This window comes from Engraulis encrasicolus, chromosome 6 (assembly GCF_034702125.1).
Source record: "Engraulis encrasicolus isolate BLACKSEA-1 chromosome 6, IST_EnEncr_1.0, whole genome shotgun sequence".
In the NCBI taxonomy this organism is placed as follows: Eukaryota; Metazoa; Chordata; class Actinopteri; order Clupeiformes; family Engraulidae; genus Engraulis; species Engraulis encrasicolus.
The window spans coordinates 38,551,629-38,563,523 of NC_085862.1; the positions used below are offsets into that span (position 1 = coordinate 38,551,629).

General features: G+C 42.8%; 2 protein-coding genes across 2 annotated transcripts; one reads left to right on the forward strand and one right to left on the reverse strand.

Moving 5' to 3' along the window:
• The first annotated feature begins 2,061 nt into the window (after positions 1 to 2,061).
• Positions 2,062 to 5,409, forward strand: si:dkey-66a8.7 (PI-PLC X domain-containing protein 1). Its single transcript, XM_063201539.1, has 6 exons — positions 2,062 to 2,649; positions 2,737 to 2,873; positions 3,689 to 3,817; positions 4,280 to 4,435; positions 4,632 to 4,815; positions 4,980 to 5,409. Exons 1-6 carry the CDS (start codon positions 2,553 to 2,555, stop codon positions 5,225 to 5,227), a joined length of 951 nt encoding a protein of 316 aa, XP_063057609.1. The 5' UTR covers positions 2,062 to 2,552; the 3' UTR covers positions 5,228 to 5,409.
• Positions 5,410 to 6,246: 837 nt separating this feature from the next.
• On the reverse strand, positions 6,247 to 11,503 carry gtpbp6 (GTP binding protein 6 (putative)). Its single transcript, XM_063201538.1, has 10 exons — positions 10,838 to 11,503; positions 10,573 to 10,710; positions 10,337 to 10,407; positions 10,123 to 10,253; positions 9,236 to 9,306; positions 8,497 to 8,655; positions 7,924 to 8,132; positions 7,252 to 7,400; positions 6,710 to 6,862; positions 6,247 to 6,567 (listed from the first exon to the last, which is right to left on the reverse strand). Exons 1-10 carry the CDS (start codon positions 11,277 to 11,279, stop codon positions 6,441 to 6,443), a joined length of 1,650 nt encoding a protein of 549 aa, XP_063057608.1. The 5' UTR covers positions 11,280 to 11,503; the 3' UTR covers positions 6,247 to 6,440.
• Between the last annotated feature and the right edge of the window lie 392 nt (positions 11,504 to 11,895).

Consider the following 11,895-nt stretch of genomic DNA (forward strand, 5'->3'; position numbering starts at 1 on the left):
AAACTTTATTGTTTTCTCCACAGAGGCGGGGGCACACTGAGGTAAGAGGCCACAAGCAACAGGATAGTATGGGAGGAACTACTTTGACATCTACCCATGCTCTATGTCCCCAGCAGGTTAGCATGTGGGTCCAGTCGCACAGCCCTTGCAACCTTTATGCAAGCACACAATATCAGCCGACCTGAATATCACTGGTATTCTCATCACTACTACCTACCAGCATATTTACGTGTAGGCGCGGGTGTAGAATATGCTGTTTATTTTCTTGGTGCATGGTACACTGTGGTTTGAATTCTGGCATGAGGCATTTTTTGTATCACTATTTTACTGCTACTGTCCAACGTCTTCGATAACTCAAAACAAAACAGCATGAGGTTTGTATCAGCAATACTTGTGCCAGTCATGTTATGGAGAATATGCATCTTTGAAGAAGAAAAGATAAACTCTGTTCCGAAAACAATAGAATGTTTCAAATGGTCTAAAATAAAGGGAACCAAAACTATCAAAACAAAGCAGTCAGTGTACAATCACTTTTCTAAACACCCTACACCACTTACACCAGTGGTTATCAACCTTTTTTGAACAAACCCCCCTGGACCTCATCATAAGCTTCTCAACGCCCCTTTTACTGCATCATAAGTCTACCAATGCCCCCCACTCTATTAAAAAAATAGAATGGACTAATGCCTCCCAATGGCAACTAAGCACGGCCCCCTGTCAGTTGTGTACTTCTCAACACCTCCTAGGGCTCCCCAACGCCTCCAGGGGGGCTGTAGAGCCCCTGTTGAGAAACACTGCCTTACATGATCAATTTATGAGAAAAAAAAACAACTTAAAGCTTTTGCAAAGAAAATAATTGAGTCGTTGAATTTAAATGCAATCTTGTCAGGGCTGAAGGAAAGAAAGGTTAACTGTCAGGGTCAAGAGTTGGTACAGCAGGGTGTCCAGTCAATGGTAGTGATGAGTAAACAGCACCCCTGCCTCCACCTCCACTTCCCTTTTCACTATCTGTCCACCCACTGTGAGCCACATCAGATGTATCGTCTGCCCTGACAAGTTTATCTCTCAACACTGAACTTATCTCAAATGGGTCTCAATTTAGCAGACTCCGAGAGACAGAGGGACTCAGGGCAAAGTTCATATTGGTGGAATACCAATATTACTCATATTGGTGGAAGACCAATATTACTCATATTGGTGGAAGACCAATATGAGCGGAGATGAGCTAACGCAGAAGGAAGATTGACATGTTTGGTGATATCCATGCACTCTATAACCAAAGATATTTCACATTCTACTCTCCCTTTATTCTCACACTGGTGTGTGAAATAACTGATGTCACTGATGTCAGCCTATGTCACAAGCTGGGAGGGAGTTTGGGAACTGAAACTTTTTGCAGAGACTTCAGTCTTTCCAAGCAGGGCCCCTTATACTGTGAAAGAAACTTCTCTGTTATATATCAGCATCCATAATACTCAGTTTGTGTGTGGGCTTCTGAAAGAGGAATAAGAGTTGTAGAGACCACAGACATTTAAGGAGGAGCAATTGGGTGATTATTGTAGCCTAGTTCTCATGTCATTAAACTAAACCCAAATGTTGAACTGAATATAACACTACAACCAGCAAATGTCCGCTTTTCCCTTCCCAGCTGGGTTTGATGTTGGCACCTGCCATCTGATCAAATGCCAGTAAAACTTGGCTGTGGCTAGTATTCATTTCATATATATAGCTGCTATAAATTAAAAGATACAAATGTTGCCATCTTTGGAATGTTGATACAGTGTCAGATGATTCGAGTGTGGGTCCGTTCCAGGACCATATAGTCTGGTCAGGTGGAAGCCTCTTACTGCAGATGGGCCCATCGATGAACACATTCAACTAGGCTACATCATAACAACATAGCTACTACAATGCAGAGTCTTGTGTAACCCAATTAACTTATTAAAAAGACTTGCCATTACAATTTTGGTGACAAGAAGGTTATAGCAGAGGCTCTGCGCTAAGGGGTTAATATTTAGCAAAGCTGATTAATGTGGCTTTATTATAAGGAGGCACTAGAGATACGCAGTAACAGGATTGGGTTCCTCTGAATGGCAGAAACCAACAGCACAGATCCACAATATTGACGTCATGATTGTTGCGACCTGTGACTGTCTGATCAAGCACATTTCGCCGGCTCGGATTTCTGTGATCAACTCACTGATAGGATCTGACACGAATTAGCCTAATAATGCAATAGACTGCCTTTGGTTTTAGTAAGACAATGCAGGGCTTTGGCACAAGACTGCAGCAGGTATGCTAGTAAAATGACAAAGAACCAGGAAATGGTTCAGTTTTACACTTTATCACGGGCGACACTGTAGCTTTTTTGTACACGCTCAGTTATTGACTGCAAGCGAATGCCGACAGCTCCTTGGGACGACGGAAAGTGAGTCGAACTTTACGAAGTTAATTTGTTGGCCAGTTGTGTTCAAAAGGTACGTTTCCATAGTCTGCACAAAACTGCAGCTGGAGTTGAAACTTATCTGATCACTATCCGTCCGTGGCAACGTATGGATTTGAGCGCAAATGATTCCAAGTACTGCGACTGGATGTCAACGTTGTCCGAAAAGCTATGGGACATACCCTTGACAAACCTCGCCATCCCAGGTAGGCTATGAAGACGAATTTCGCAGAGTTCAAAACCATCCGACTTATTTACAATTACTTACCAGGTATACTAACTTTTTTTAACAGGCAGTCATGATACCATGAGTTATTGTCTTGACACCAGTTCACCGTTGGTTCGGTCGGAGTCGGACACTTTCAGGGTTCTGGACGGCCTCTTCTACTGCTTCACGCGACCTGTCATTTACAGATGGGCCACGACACAGGCAAGATTGCACGCGCATTCCTTATGTTGCTTTTTATTAAGCTTTGGTTACAAACACTGGTTTTCAATGCCAAAGTAACAACAGTGTTAGTGTAACATAATATTTGTGTTGGTTATGCTTATGCCTAGCAGGCATATCAGTGACAGGCAGTAGCCTATATGGGCAGGTCTTTGGAAGAAAAAAGGTCTGAAAATAGGTCTGAACTCAAACCCTCTGACGTGTGTGATGGCTCTTCACTTCAGGCGAGGACAACTTGTTTTAGCACATTTTAAAACCAGACCGGTCAGTGGGCTTTACAAAGAAATGTTAAAGACAAAGCAAAGGGATTGGTCAATGAAAGAAGAAGTGCACCAAATAATGCACTACATAAAATAGGGGGATGGGATGGGAGGGAAATTTAGGCCTAAAGTCATTATTTGGTAACATTAGCCTATGTGAATGACACTTTGAGTTGAGACACAGCACTGTCACACATTCTTATGCCAACTTTGCAAGTGGTGACCCATAAAAACTTGAACTCAGAGACCAAATGGTTTACCAATGATATGAAAACACCTTCACACAGACATTGTGATGTGGTCATCAGTTTGATATTCAAAATATCATGTGAAAACCTGGCATGCATGTTCACACTCACAACCTGGGACAATAATATTTTACTCAATGTTGAATCTGTCTTCTTTTGTCATTCCTGCTCAGCTGGTAAGATTTGAGAGGTGTATTACGGTTAATTACAGGTTTCATAACAGTGTTATTCGTGTTGTACGGTGCAGAATACACTTTCATAACAGTGTTATTCATGTTGTTACAAACAGGAGAAAGGCGTAATAGAGCAACTGAAAGAAGGGATCCGCTACTTCGACTTGAGGATAGCCCACAAACCTCGTGACAAAACAGATGACCTGTACTTCACACACGTCATATATACATATGTTACAGTCATGGTAAGTTCCCACTTCTGTCTGTCAGTGAATGAGCCTCAGTCAGGAAGTTAGTAAAGACCTTTCTCTTCAGTGACACTTTTCCTTCAAAATACTCGCAGGACACAGGTGAGCAGAGAGCATTGATGACAGTAGAACACTGAAATGCCTGCTCTACTCTGCTCTCAGAAAAATAATAAAAAAAACCTCCTCGTGGACCTTAGTGTCTTTTTCCTGTGTGTGAACCTGCTCTCACCTTCAAAATATAAAAAAAGAAAAAGTCAAACTTTGCACTTAAAACGGCTCTACACAAACACTGCTTGATCTGTGTGCTCTGTACTCCCCACGTATGCCACTGAGTATGTTCTTATTTGTCACTTGGCTTGGAAGTCACTTTGGGTAGGCTAAAAGAGTCTGCTAAATGTAATCAATGATGCCTATTTGGTGACCCTATAAAACCTTATGTGAATTTCCTGTGTCTTCCAGGAAACATTACAAGAAATGTCCAGTTGGCTTGACGCTCACCCGAAGGAGGTTGTCATCTTGGCTCTCAGGCACTTTGAAGGTCTGAACGAGAAACTCCACGAAGCGTTCATTTATTCTCTCAAGCGAACGTTTGCCTCAAAACTCTGCCCTCGCACGGTGAGTGAGATAGCGGATACATGAAAACACACACACACACACAAAGAGTGTGTAAAAAGTCGGTATTCTCAAGGATGTGGCTGGGTGTAATATTTAACTGTCGGGCTGAGCAATTCCCTTACCTTTTTTTAAGCACACATAATACACACAATACAGTACATTCATGTTGGTTATGTGACTGCCATCTGTTCCACAGGAGTCTACTCTGACCTTGCGTAGGCTGTGGAGTCTGAAGCATCAGGTGATCCTGTCCTATGATGACCAGGCTGCCGCTCGACACGATGACCTCTGGCCAGCCATCCCCTACCTGTGGGCCAACAAGCCCAGCGCAGAGGGCCTCATACACTACCTGGAGTGGCAGAAGTCACTCGGTCGCCCAGGTGAGAAAATTCCCCAAATCCCATCCTATCTACATATACTGTATTGCCCATACATACGCAGTAGACATACGTTTATTGAACTGTATTGCGTTCAAGTATAAAAATTTCCCACTCTACTGTACTGTGGCAAAACCTACAAATCCCTAAATTCCTCCCTGGCACAGATGGCTTCTTTGTCGCGGGCCTGAACCTGACGGCGGATCGCTGTTTCATCACGTCGCACCTGAAGGAGTCTCTGCGCTCGCTGAGCCTGGCCAACTGGGTCGAGGTGAGGGAGTGGCTAGGAGTCCAGAGGCCTGGGCAGGAGCGCAGCTGCCTCAACATCATTGCCGGAGACTTTGTAGGCCTCATCCCCTTCTGCAGCCAGATCATCGCCCTCAACGAAAAACTGATCAGAAGCCCAACGTCTTAATGTGACTGGCTCAGAAGCGCAAAAAGGAAACATATTTGCCTTAACCAGAAATTTGTTCGTCCCTCTTTTTTTGTTTGTGATGTTTCGGGTCAACAGACCTAACTCAAGTGTTTCCCTTCCTCAGACGTGTAAAAAAAGAGGCATCAACGAATTCCTGGTTGAAGTGGACTTTTTCCCTCTTTTGTGCTTATGTTACTTCAAAAACGTGGATGTGCAGGCCTTATCCACTTTCAGTGACTGAGAGAATGTGCCAATAGAGGACAAGGATTTCAACAACATCACAGTGCAATATTTTATTACGTCACAGTTTTTCACTTGTGAACTTTTTACTGAAAAAAAAGAAAGCTGACTTTTTTTAAAGGTTGATGCATTCCAAAAATGTACATTCCAATGGATAAATACATGGTTACGCGAACAAACTTCTGACACCTAGACCAAATGGAAGACTTTGAGTCACATTCAGTTCACAAGTTGCTTGTTTTTTGTTTTGTTTTGTTTTTAGAACAAAGGATGACAACACTATGGTATGCCATAGTAGACAATTATGACTTTTGTATTCACTGCCTGCTGCTTCATGATACATTGAAAGGCCAGATACAAAGTGTTTCCACTGACATTGCCTTCTACTACACTTGTCACTTTACTGTTACAGTTTCACAATAATATTTTACTCAATGTTGAACATGTCTCCTTTTGTCATTTCTGCTCGGCTGATAAGATTCCTGAGGTGACCACAGGTGTGTGCAGTACTGCAGATAGAATAGAGCCAGTGTGAGGTCAGAGGAGAGGAGCATACTCCCTGTTCTCCTGGGTAGTCTGGGTGCAGCTACAGTAGGAGACAATGGCCATGTTCGCAATAGCGCATAAATCCATAAAATTGGATCAAATCGATGCAGCGCATGTGTGCTCTGATCAGCGCATGTGATCTCTGCAATACATCTCTATGTGATAGCACTGGAGCATGTTGTTCTGAGACATGTTGTTTTGCCGTGGCTCAGGGCATTGCACTGCTACACCGACGACCCGGGTTTGATTCCGGCTCGGGTCCTTTGTTTGCCCTTCCCCGTCTCTCTCTCCCCACTCGCTTCCTGTTTCTCTCACTGTCCTTTCATGAATAAAAGGCCCAAAAAAGACATCATTACTGCTGCTGGTGCTGCTGCTATGGATCTGCACCATCACCAATGTGGCTAAGGATAGTCTGTGGGTGTCATCATCATGCCTTGTGGAACAGCTTCCTGTAGCGTCCGTATGCAGCAGCACTGATGATGACCTTGACACTGGCAATGCAGTCGTCTCCTCCCGACTCCACTTCCTGCACAGTGGCCTCTTTATACAGCCAGCTATTAACACACACACACACACACACACACACACACACACACACACACAAAGAGTCCTGAATCCCGTGTGATCACATAACCTGTTAATCATCAGTGAACAATACAATCATGCATTTGTTTCTAGCGCATTGACTTTACTTACCCCAGTTGAGGGCTGCTGAGGTCCACTTTAAGGCACATGACTTGCTTCCCTGTGGACTGCAGGATTCTTTCCTCCACTTTCTGTGAAAGGTCGTCCAAACCTGTACCTTTCAGTGCTGAGATGGGCAAGCAGTCAGGCTCCGTGGGTTGGTACCTGAGGGGGAACGGAATGAGAATGAACAAGATTGTAATCAATGTAATGCATTCATGAGAGCCACTGATAGATAACAAATAGTTACAATACAGTGCTTCTGCACACCTGAGCACATGAAACAGGTGTATCGAATGTAACCCAAGGTTATCATTCAAAATATACATCAAATCCCGCACAAAATCCATTCCACGTACTTAAAACACTAACGTTCTGGCCCACCCTCCATTTCACACAATACAACGTTTCTTTCCAAAATAGAAACCTCCTAACATAATACTGTATGTGGGATGGACGGTGAATGGGATTTTATTAATATTATGAAAGACAACCATTGATACTAATGTTCAGTCAGAGCAGGAGCAATGTTGGGCGTTTCCAAAGGTCCTTACTCGCTGACGAGGTCGACCTTGTTATGGACTTCTACGATGGAGCTCATGAGTTTGTCTGGGATCTGCAGGTTCTGCAGAACGTTTAGCACGTTGGCCTTCTGGTATGCAGTCTCCGGGTGGCTGATATCTCGCACATGAATAATGAGGTCCTGCAGAGGGCAAACGAAGAACAAACAGATGGAGACAGAGATTGAGAGGGGAGCGAGGGCGGGGGATTATAGTAGCTCAGTTCAATGACTTACTTGCCTTGATTTGGGAAACGACTTGCTATCTTAATTGTCTCACGAGTTACATAGTTAAGATAGGCACTAAGCCGGCCGTTTAAAATCTTCATGTCAGAAAACTTGTCTGAGCAACAGAGAAATGCTATTGCCATTACTGACTTCAATAATTGCCAATAACTGACTTCAATAATTGCCAATAACTGACTTCATCGCTGAACAGAATGTTAGTCATTGAAGATAGCCTGGAAATTTTGCAAATGACATGCACTTGAAAGGATTTTCAGAATTCTATATCAATACAGTTACAGTTACAGCCACACACTATCTTCAATGCATCACGTTATTACATTTCAGACACAGCTGGTAAAAAAAAACACATCTTGTACGTCATTTCACTCCAATTACAGGACACAGAAATTGACCGGGAGAGGCGTTTAGCGGTACACACCGAATGTGCCACGTCCTCCAGCGTGGCGGAGAAGGAGTCAATGAGCTGATGGGGCAGCTGGGACAGGAAGCCGATGGTGTCCACGTAGAGGACGGCCATGCGGCTGGGCAGCTGCCCTGCATGCACCGTCACATCCAGCGTGGCAAACAGCTGGTCTTTGGGCTGCAGGCCAGCATCACCTGTCAGGGCTTTGATGAGGGTGGTCTTTCCTATTCAAACATAGCATAGCATAGCATAATATAACATAACATAGTATAGCATTGCATAACATAACAAGCATGGTTTACATTGAGGATAGGTCATATAATAAAGCAGTGATTCACGGCACAAAGTGCACACACAACGGAATTCAGGCTCTGTGTTTAACCCATCACACATGTGACTGGCAGTCATGGCAACAGTGCTCAGGTGGCAGTCTCTTCCCTCGCCACATATGCCAGTGTCAAATGCTGTGAAGGTCCCAGCTAGCCCCTTTTCACTGTGACGCCTGACAAGTCACGTTCGGAAGTGAAGCAGGACAATGACTACAGGTTTGAGGCATCTAAAAAAGTGTTGCTTGCTTCTGAGACTGACCACAGTTGGTGTAGCCCATGACAGACACGATGGGGAACTCCTTGTTCTTGCGCTGGGAGCGGAGCAGGAGCCTCTTGCGCCTCAGGCGCTCCAGAGTGGCCCGGATCCTCAGCTCTCGATCCCTCAGGAGCCTTTGTTGCACCTCCATCGCTGTCTCACCTTAGAAGCACACAAGTTCAAAAGTAAAGAAGAGTTAAATTGTGTGCGAAAACAACCCCAGAAAACACTTAACTAACTTAACACTTAACTAACAACATCAACATCATCATGACATTACAGAGAGTCTTGAAGGTACATAGAAAGAAAATTGACATAAAGGTACTGCAGCTATGCTGCTTATTGAAACTGGGCTGCCTATTGCCAAATTTGATCTTTTCATGAAAGTTTGCTATGTAATAAACTAATCTTTTCTAGTATGGCCGAAGTACAGTCATTTTTGCAGCTAAAAATGGCTATTTCTGGAAATTCAAAATGGCGGACCATGGAGAAGGTCATGTATGAAAAGTGAATTTTTTCCAGTCATAATGAATACTTAGAATTTAATGGTGGTGGTAAGAATTCATGGAAAAGGCATCATTAGTGAATGGGTAGCATGAATTCTGGAAATAAACAACTAAACATCTTACACAGTGTACCTTTAAATAACAGATTAAGGCTTGGTTATTACAATTCTGGTGATAATGAGGTTTTATCAGAGGTGAAGTGCTAAGAAAATGATTTATGCATAATTTAGACTTACCTGAACCCATAATGTACCTCGAGCCTCCACCTTGCTGATCGAGATTTGCCACTTCATTCTTCAGACTTGATCTAGGTTAAAGACATCCCTACTATTAAAATGTACTCATCCTGCTGTTTTTGGTAATAGGGTCATTTCACGTGAAATCAGACACTTTGGGACCCGACCGACACCGATTTCAATCATACTTGGTGTGCCTGTTTAATAGCAAGGTAGCACCCCAGAGCTGCATTCGTGTGAATCTGACACCAATATTAAGGGAGAAACAGACTAGCAAAGGTTTACGATACGATACGATACGATACGATGATACTTTATTGTCAGTTTGCACTGAAATTCAGTTTGCATCCCTGAGCAACACTCGTTAAGACGAAACAGAATACAGAAAACAGAAAAACATAGGCCTACGCAATAACATCACATCACAAGACTATACATATGAGGGTAGGACACTATACATTCAGCCTTGATTATATCAGTCAGTGTAAGTCACAGAAAGATTTTTTGATATTTTGATATTCATTCAATTCATTCAATGATAATTTTTCAATGTATCAGAATTCATATTCTGAAGGTTTTTGTATTCCATGCTGTTGTGTAATTTGTAGAGCCAGAAAAGAGCTTTCAAACAACACCTCAGACAACTTTTTGTGACTTACACTGACTGATATAATCAAGGCTGAATGTATAGTGTCCTACCCTCATATGTAAACCTTTGCTAGTCTGTTTCTCCCTCGTTGTCGGTCGGGTCCCAAAGTGTCTGATTTCATGTGAAATGACCCAATAGCAGTTTTTCCCTAAAAACAGAGTCTACAACTACAATTTCATATTCAGCATGACAAGTATCTGGTGAATATGGATAGAATAAGAAACCTTGATGAGGTTACCTTAAAAGGGGAATCTCTGCAAGAGAGATCTGAAGTTTGGCCTCCTTGGTGCGTGCATTCCTGCGGAAGATATGGAGCACCACTGTGCACCTATCGAAGACCTTAACTCCCCAGGCATCCTGTAGTTCTTTCTGAAAGGATGAGACAAAGTGGATTTAAAGCCATGACAACATACAGCTGGCACACACAATGGCTTTACATTTTATCAACCTACCTCAGCAGATGGAGACAGACGTTCTACATTCACAAACACTGCAGTGATCCCAGGGGTCTTCCTGATTTTTTCTGTGAACAAATAATGAATAATGTGTATTAGCCTGGCCCTGCTGCCATCCATAAAGCTACTACAAGGGTATGCTTAGACCAGGTTAAATAAATATAACAAAACCAAATCTCCAGGGGCCACAATAGTAGGCCAACAGACAGGTGCCATTGAGATCTACCACAAACCTGTAAGGGTTTGGAAGTTGCCCTTGCCAAATATCTTCCTCTTTTCTGGTGTCTTTGTGGACATTATGATCTTGTCCACTACTGTCCAGTTTTGTAATGTCTGGATCAGACCCACCGCCTCTGCCATTTGAAGCTCAGCTTGGTAAAGAAAAATAATGACGTGTAAAAAAAAATCACGTTACAAGTACAGTTATTGAGTGATGCTTTTCTTTCATTTGAAAAGTGATGCCATTCCATTCCTTTACAGATTTAAATCATAACTCACCTGTGGTTAAATGCTGTTTTTTACTTCCCCACTTCACCTCAGGGTGCACGATGAACACCCTGTGATCTCCATGGCCCACAGTGGTTGGTACAAACTGTTCAAATAGTTCATCCACTTCACTTTCCTCAATAATAACATCCTCTGCACCTTCATCATCACTATAATTGTCCTCGTCATCATTATCTTCTTTTGTTGCCTTGGAGTGATCAGTCCAGTTTTTATTTCTTTTGCATAAGCAGTGTGAACTGGAAAAAGTCCTGGAACTGAACCTTATATGTAAGCCAGCCTGGGCAAAGTGAATTGCACGTGGCAACTTTTGTTTATCTGTATGATGTTGAATTGATGCTTGCTGCACAAATGTAAACTGACCATTTTGTAAATGACACAGCTCCCTTCTCCAAACATGCGCCCTCCTTTTCAGGCAGTTTACAAAGACATTCATGGTCGCGTGCGTCAGTTGCTGCTCCTGCAGCTTCAGCTGGTTTGACAGTTTGTATCTCCAGTAGCATTACACACGTTACAATGTTACAAACCCTTCCCCGTCACGGAGTTTGTAGCCAAGTGCTTCCGGCAATTGTGCCGAAAAACCTTTGGGAGATACATGAATACATGTTATGGAGTGTCACAAAATATGAAAAGTTATCCCGTGCCCAACCTTTTGGCATTTTCTCCATGCCAAATAACCTTCTTCATCACTGGTTATTTCCGGAAACAACATGCCGTAGTGAGCCTGATAAATCGCAGAGCTCCCCCCTGTGGACTCGGTTGACTGTTACAGTGAAGCATTTCTTTACAGGTCACTGGTGCATAAAATGCCATAATATCTTACAATAAGTTACAAAGTTAATTGGACGAAGCATTCCGTTTCTTCCAGCTCCCAGATAGAATCTATCTAGCCTCTGTTATCATGTGGTGTGTGAAATTCAATGAACACCAATACATTACGTTTACATACGTTTTTTAAGGATTGCCAGAATAATATACACTGTATATCATAGGCCTACATGTAATAGGATGTAATTTTCACATTGTATAACATGTAAATGGTGTATAAATAT

What these genes read in the sequence shown, in the direction of transcription:
- si:dkey-66a8.7 (XM_063201539.1), top strand. Translation starts at nt 2,553, where the DNA reads ATGGATTTGAGCGCAAATGATTCCAAGTACTGCGACTGGATGTCAACG. An exon ending in ACAGATGGGCCACGACACAG is followed by an intron (nt 2,874 to 3,688) that starts GCAAGATTGCAC and finishes TGTTACAAACAG; the next exon opens with GAGAAAGGCGTAATAGAGCA. An exon ending in CAAAACTCTGCCCTCGCACG is followed by an intron (nt 4,436 to 4,631) that starts GTGAGTGAGATA and finishes TCTGTTCCACAG; the next exon opens with GAGTCTACTCTGACCTTGCG.
- gtpbp6 (XM_063201538.1), bottom strand. Translation starts at nt 11,279, where the DNA reads ATGAATGTCTTTGTAAACTGCCTGAAAAGGAGGGCGCATGTTTGGAGA. An exon ending in GAGGTACATTATGGGTTCAG is followed by an intron (nt 8,656 to 9,235) that starts GTAAGTCTAAAT and finishes TGTGCTTCTAAG; the next exon opens with GTGAGACAGCGATGGAGGTG. An exon ending in CATGGGCTACACCAACTGTG is followed by an intron (nt 8,133 to 8,496) that starts GTCAGTCTCAGA and finishes ATGTTTGAATAG; the next exon opens with GAAAGACCACCCTCATCAAA.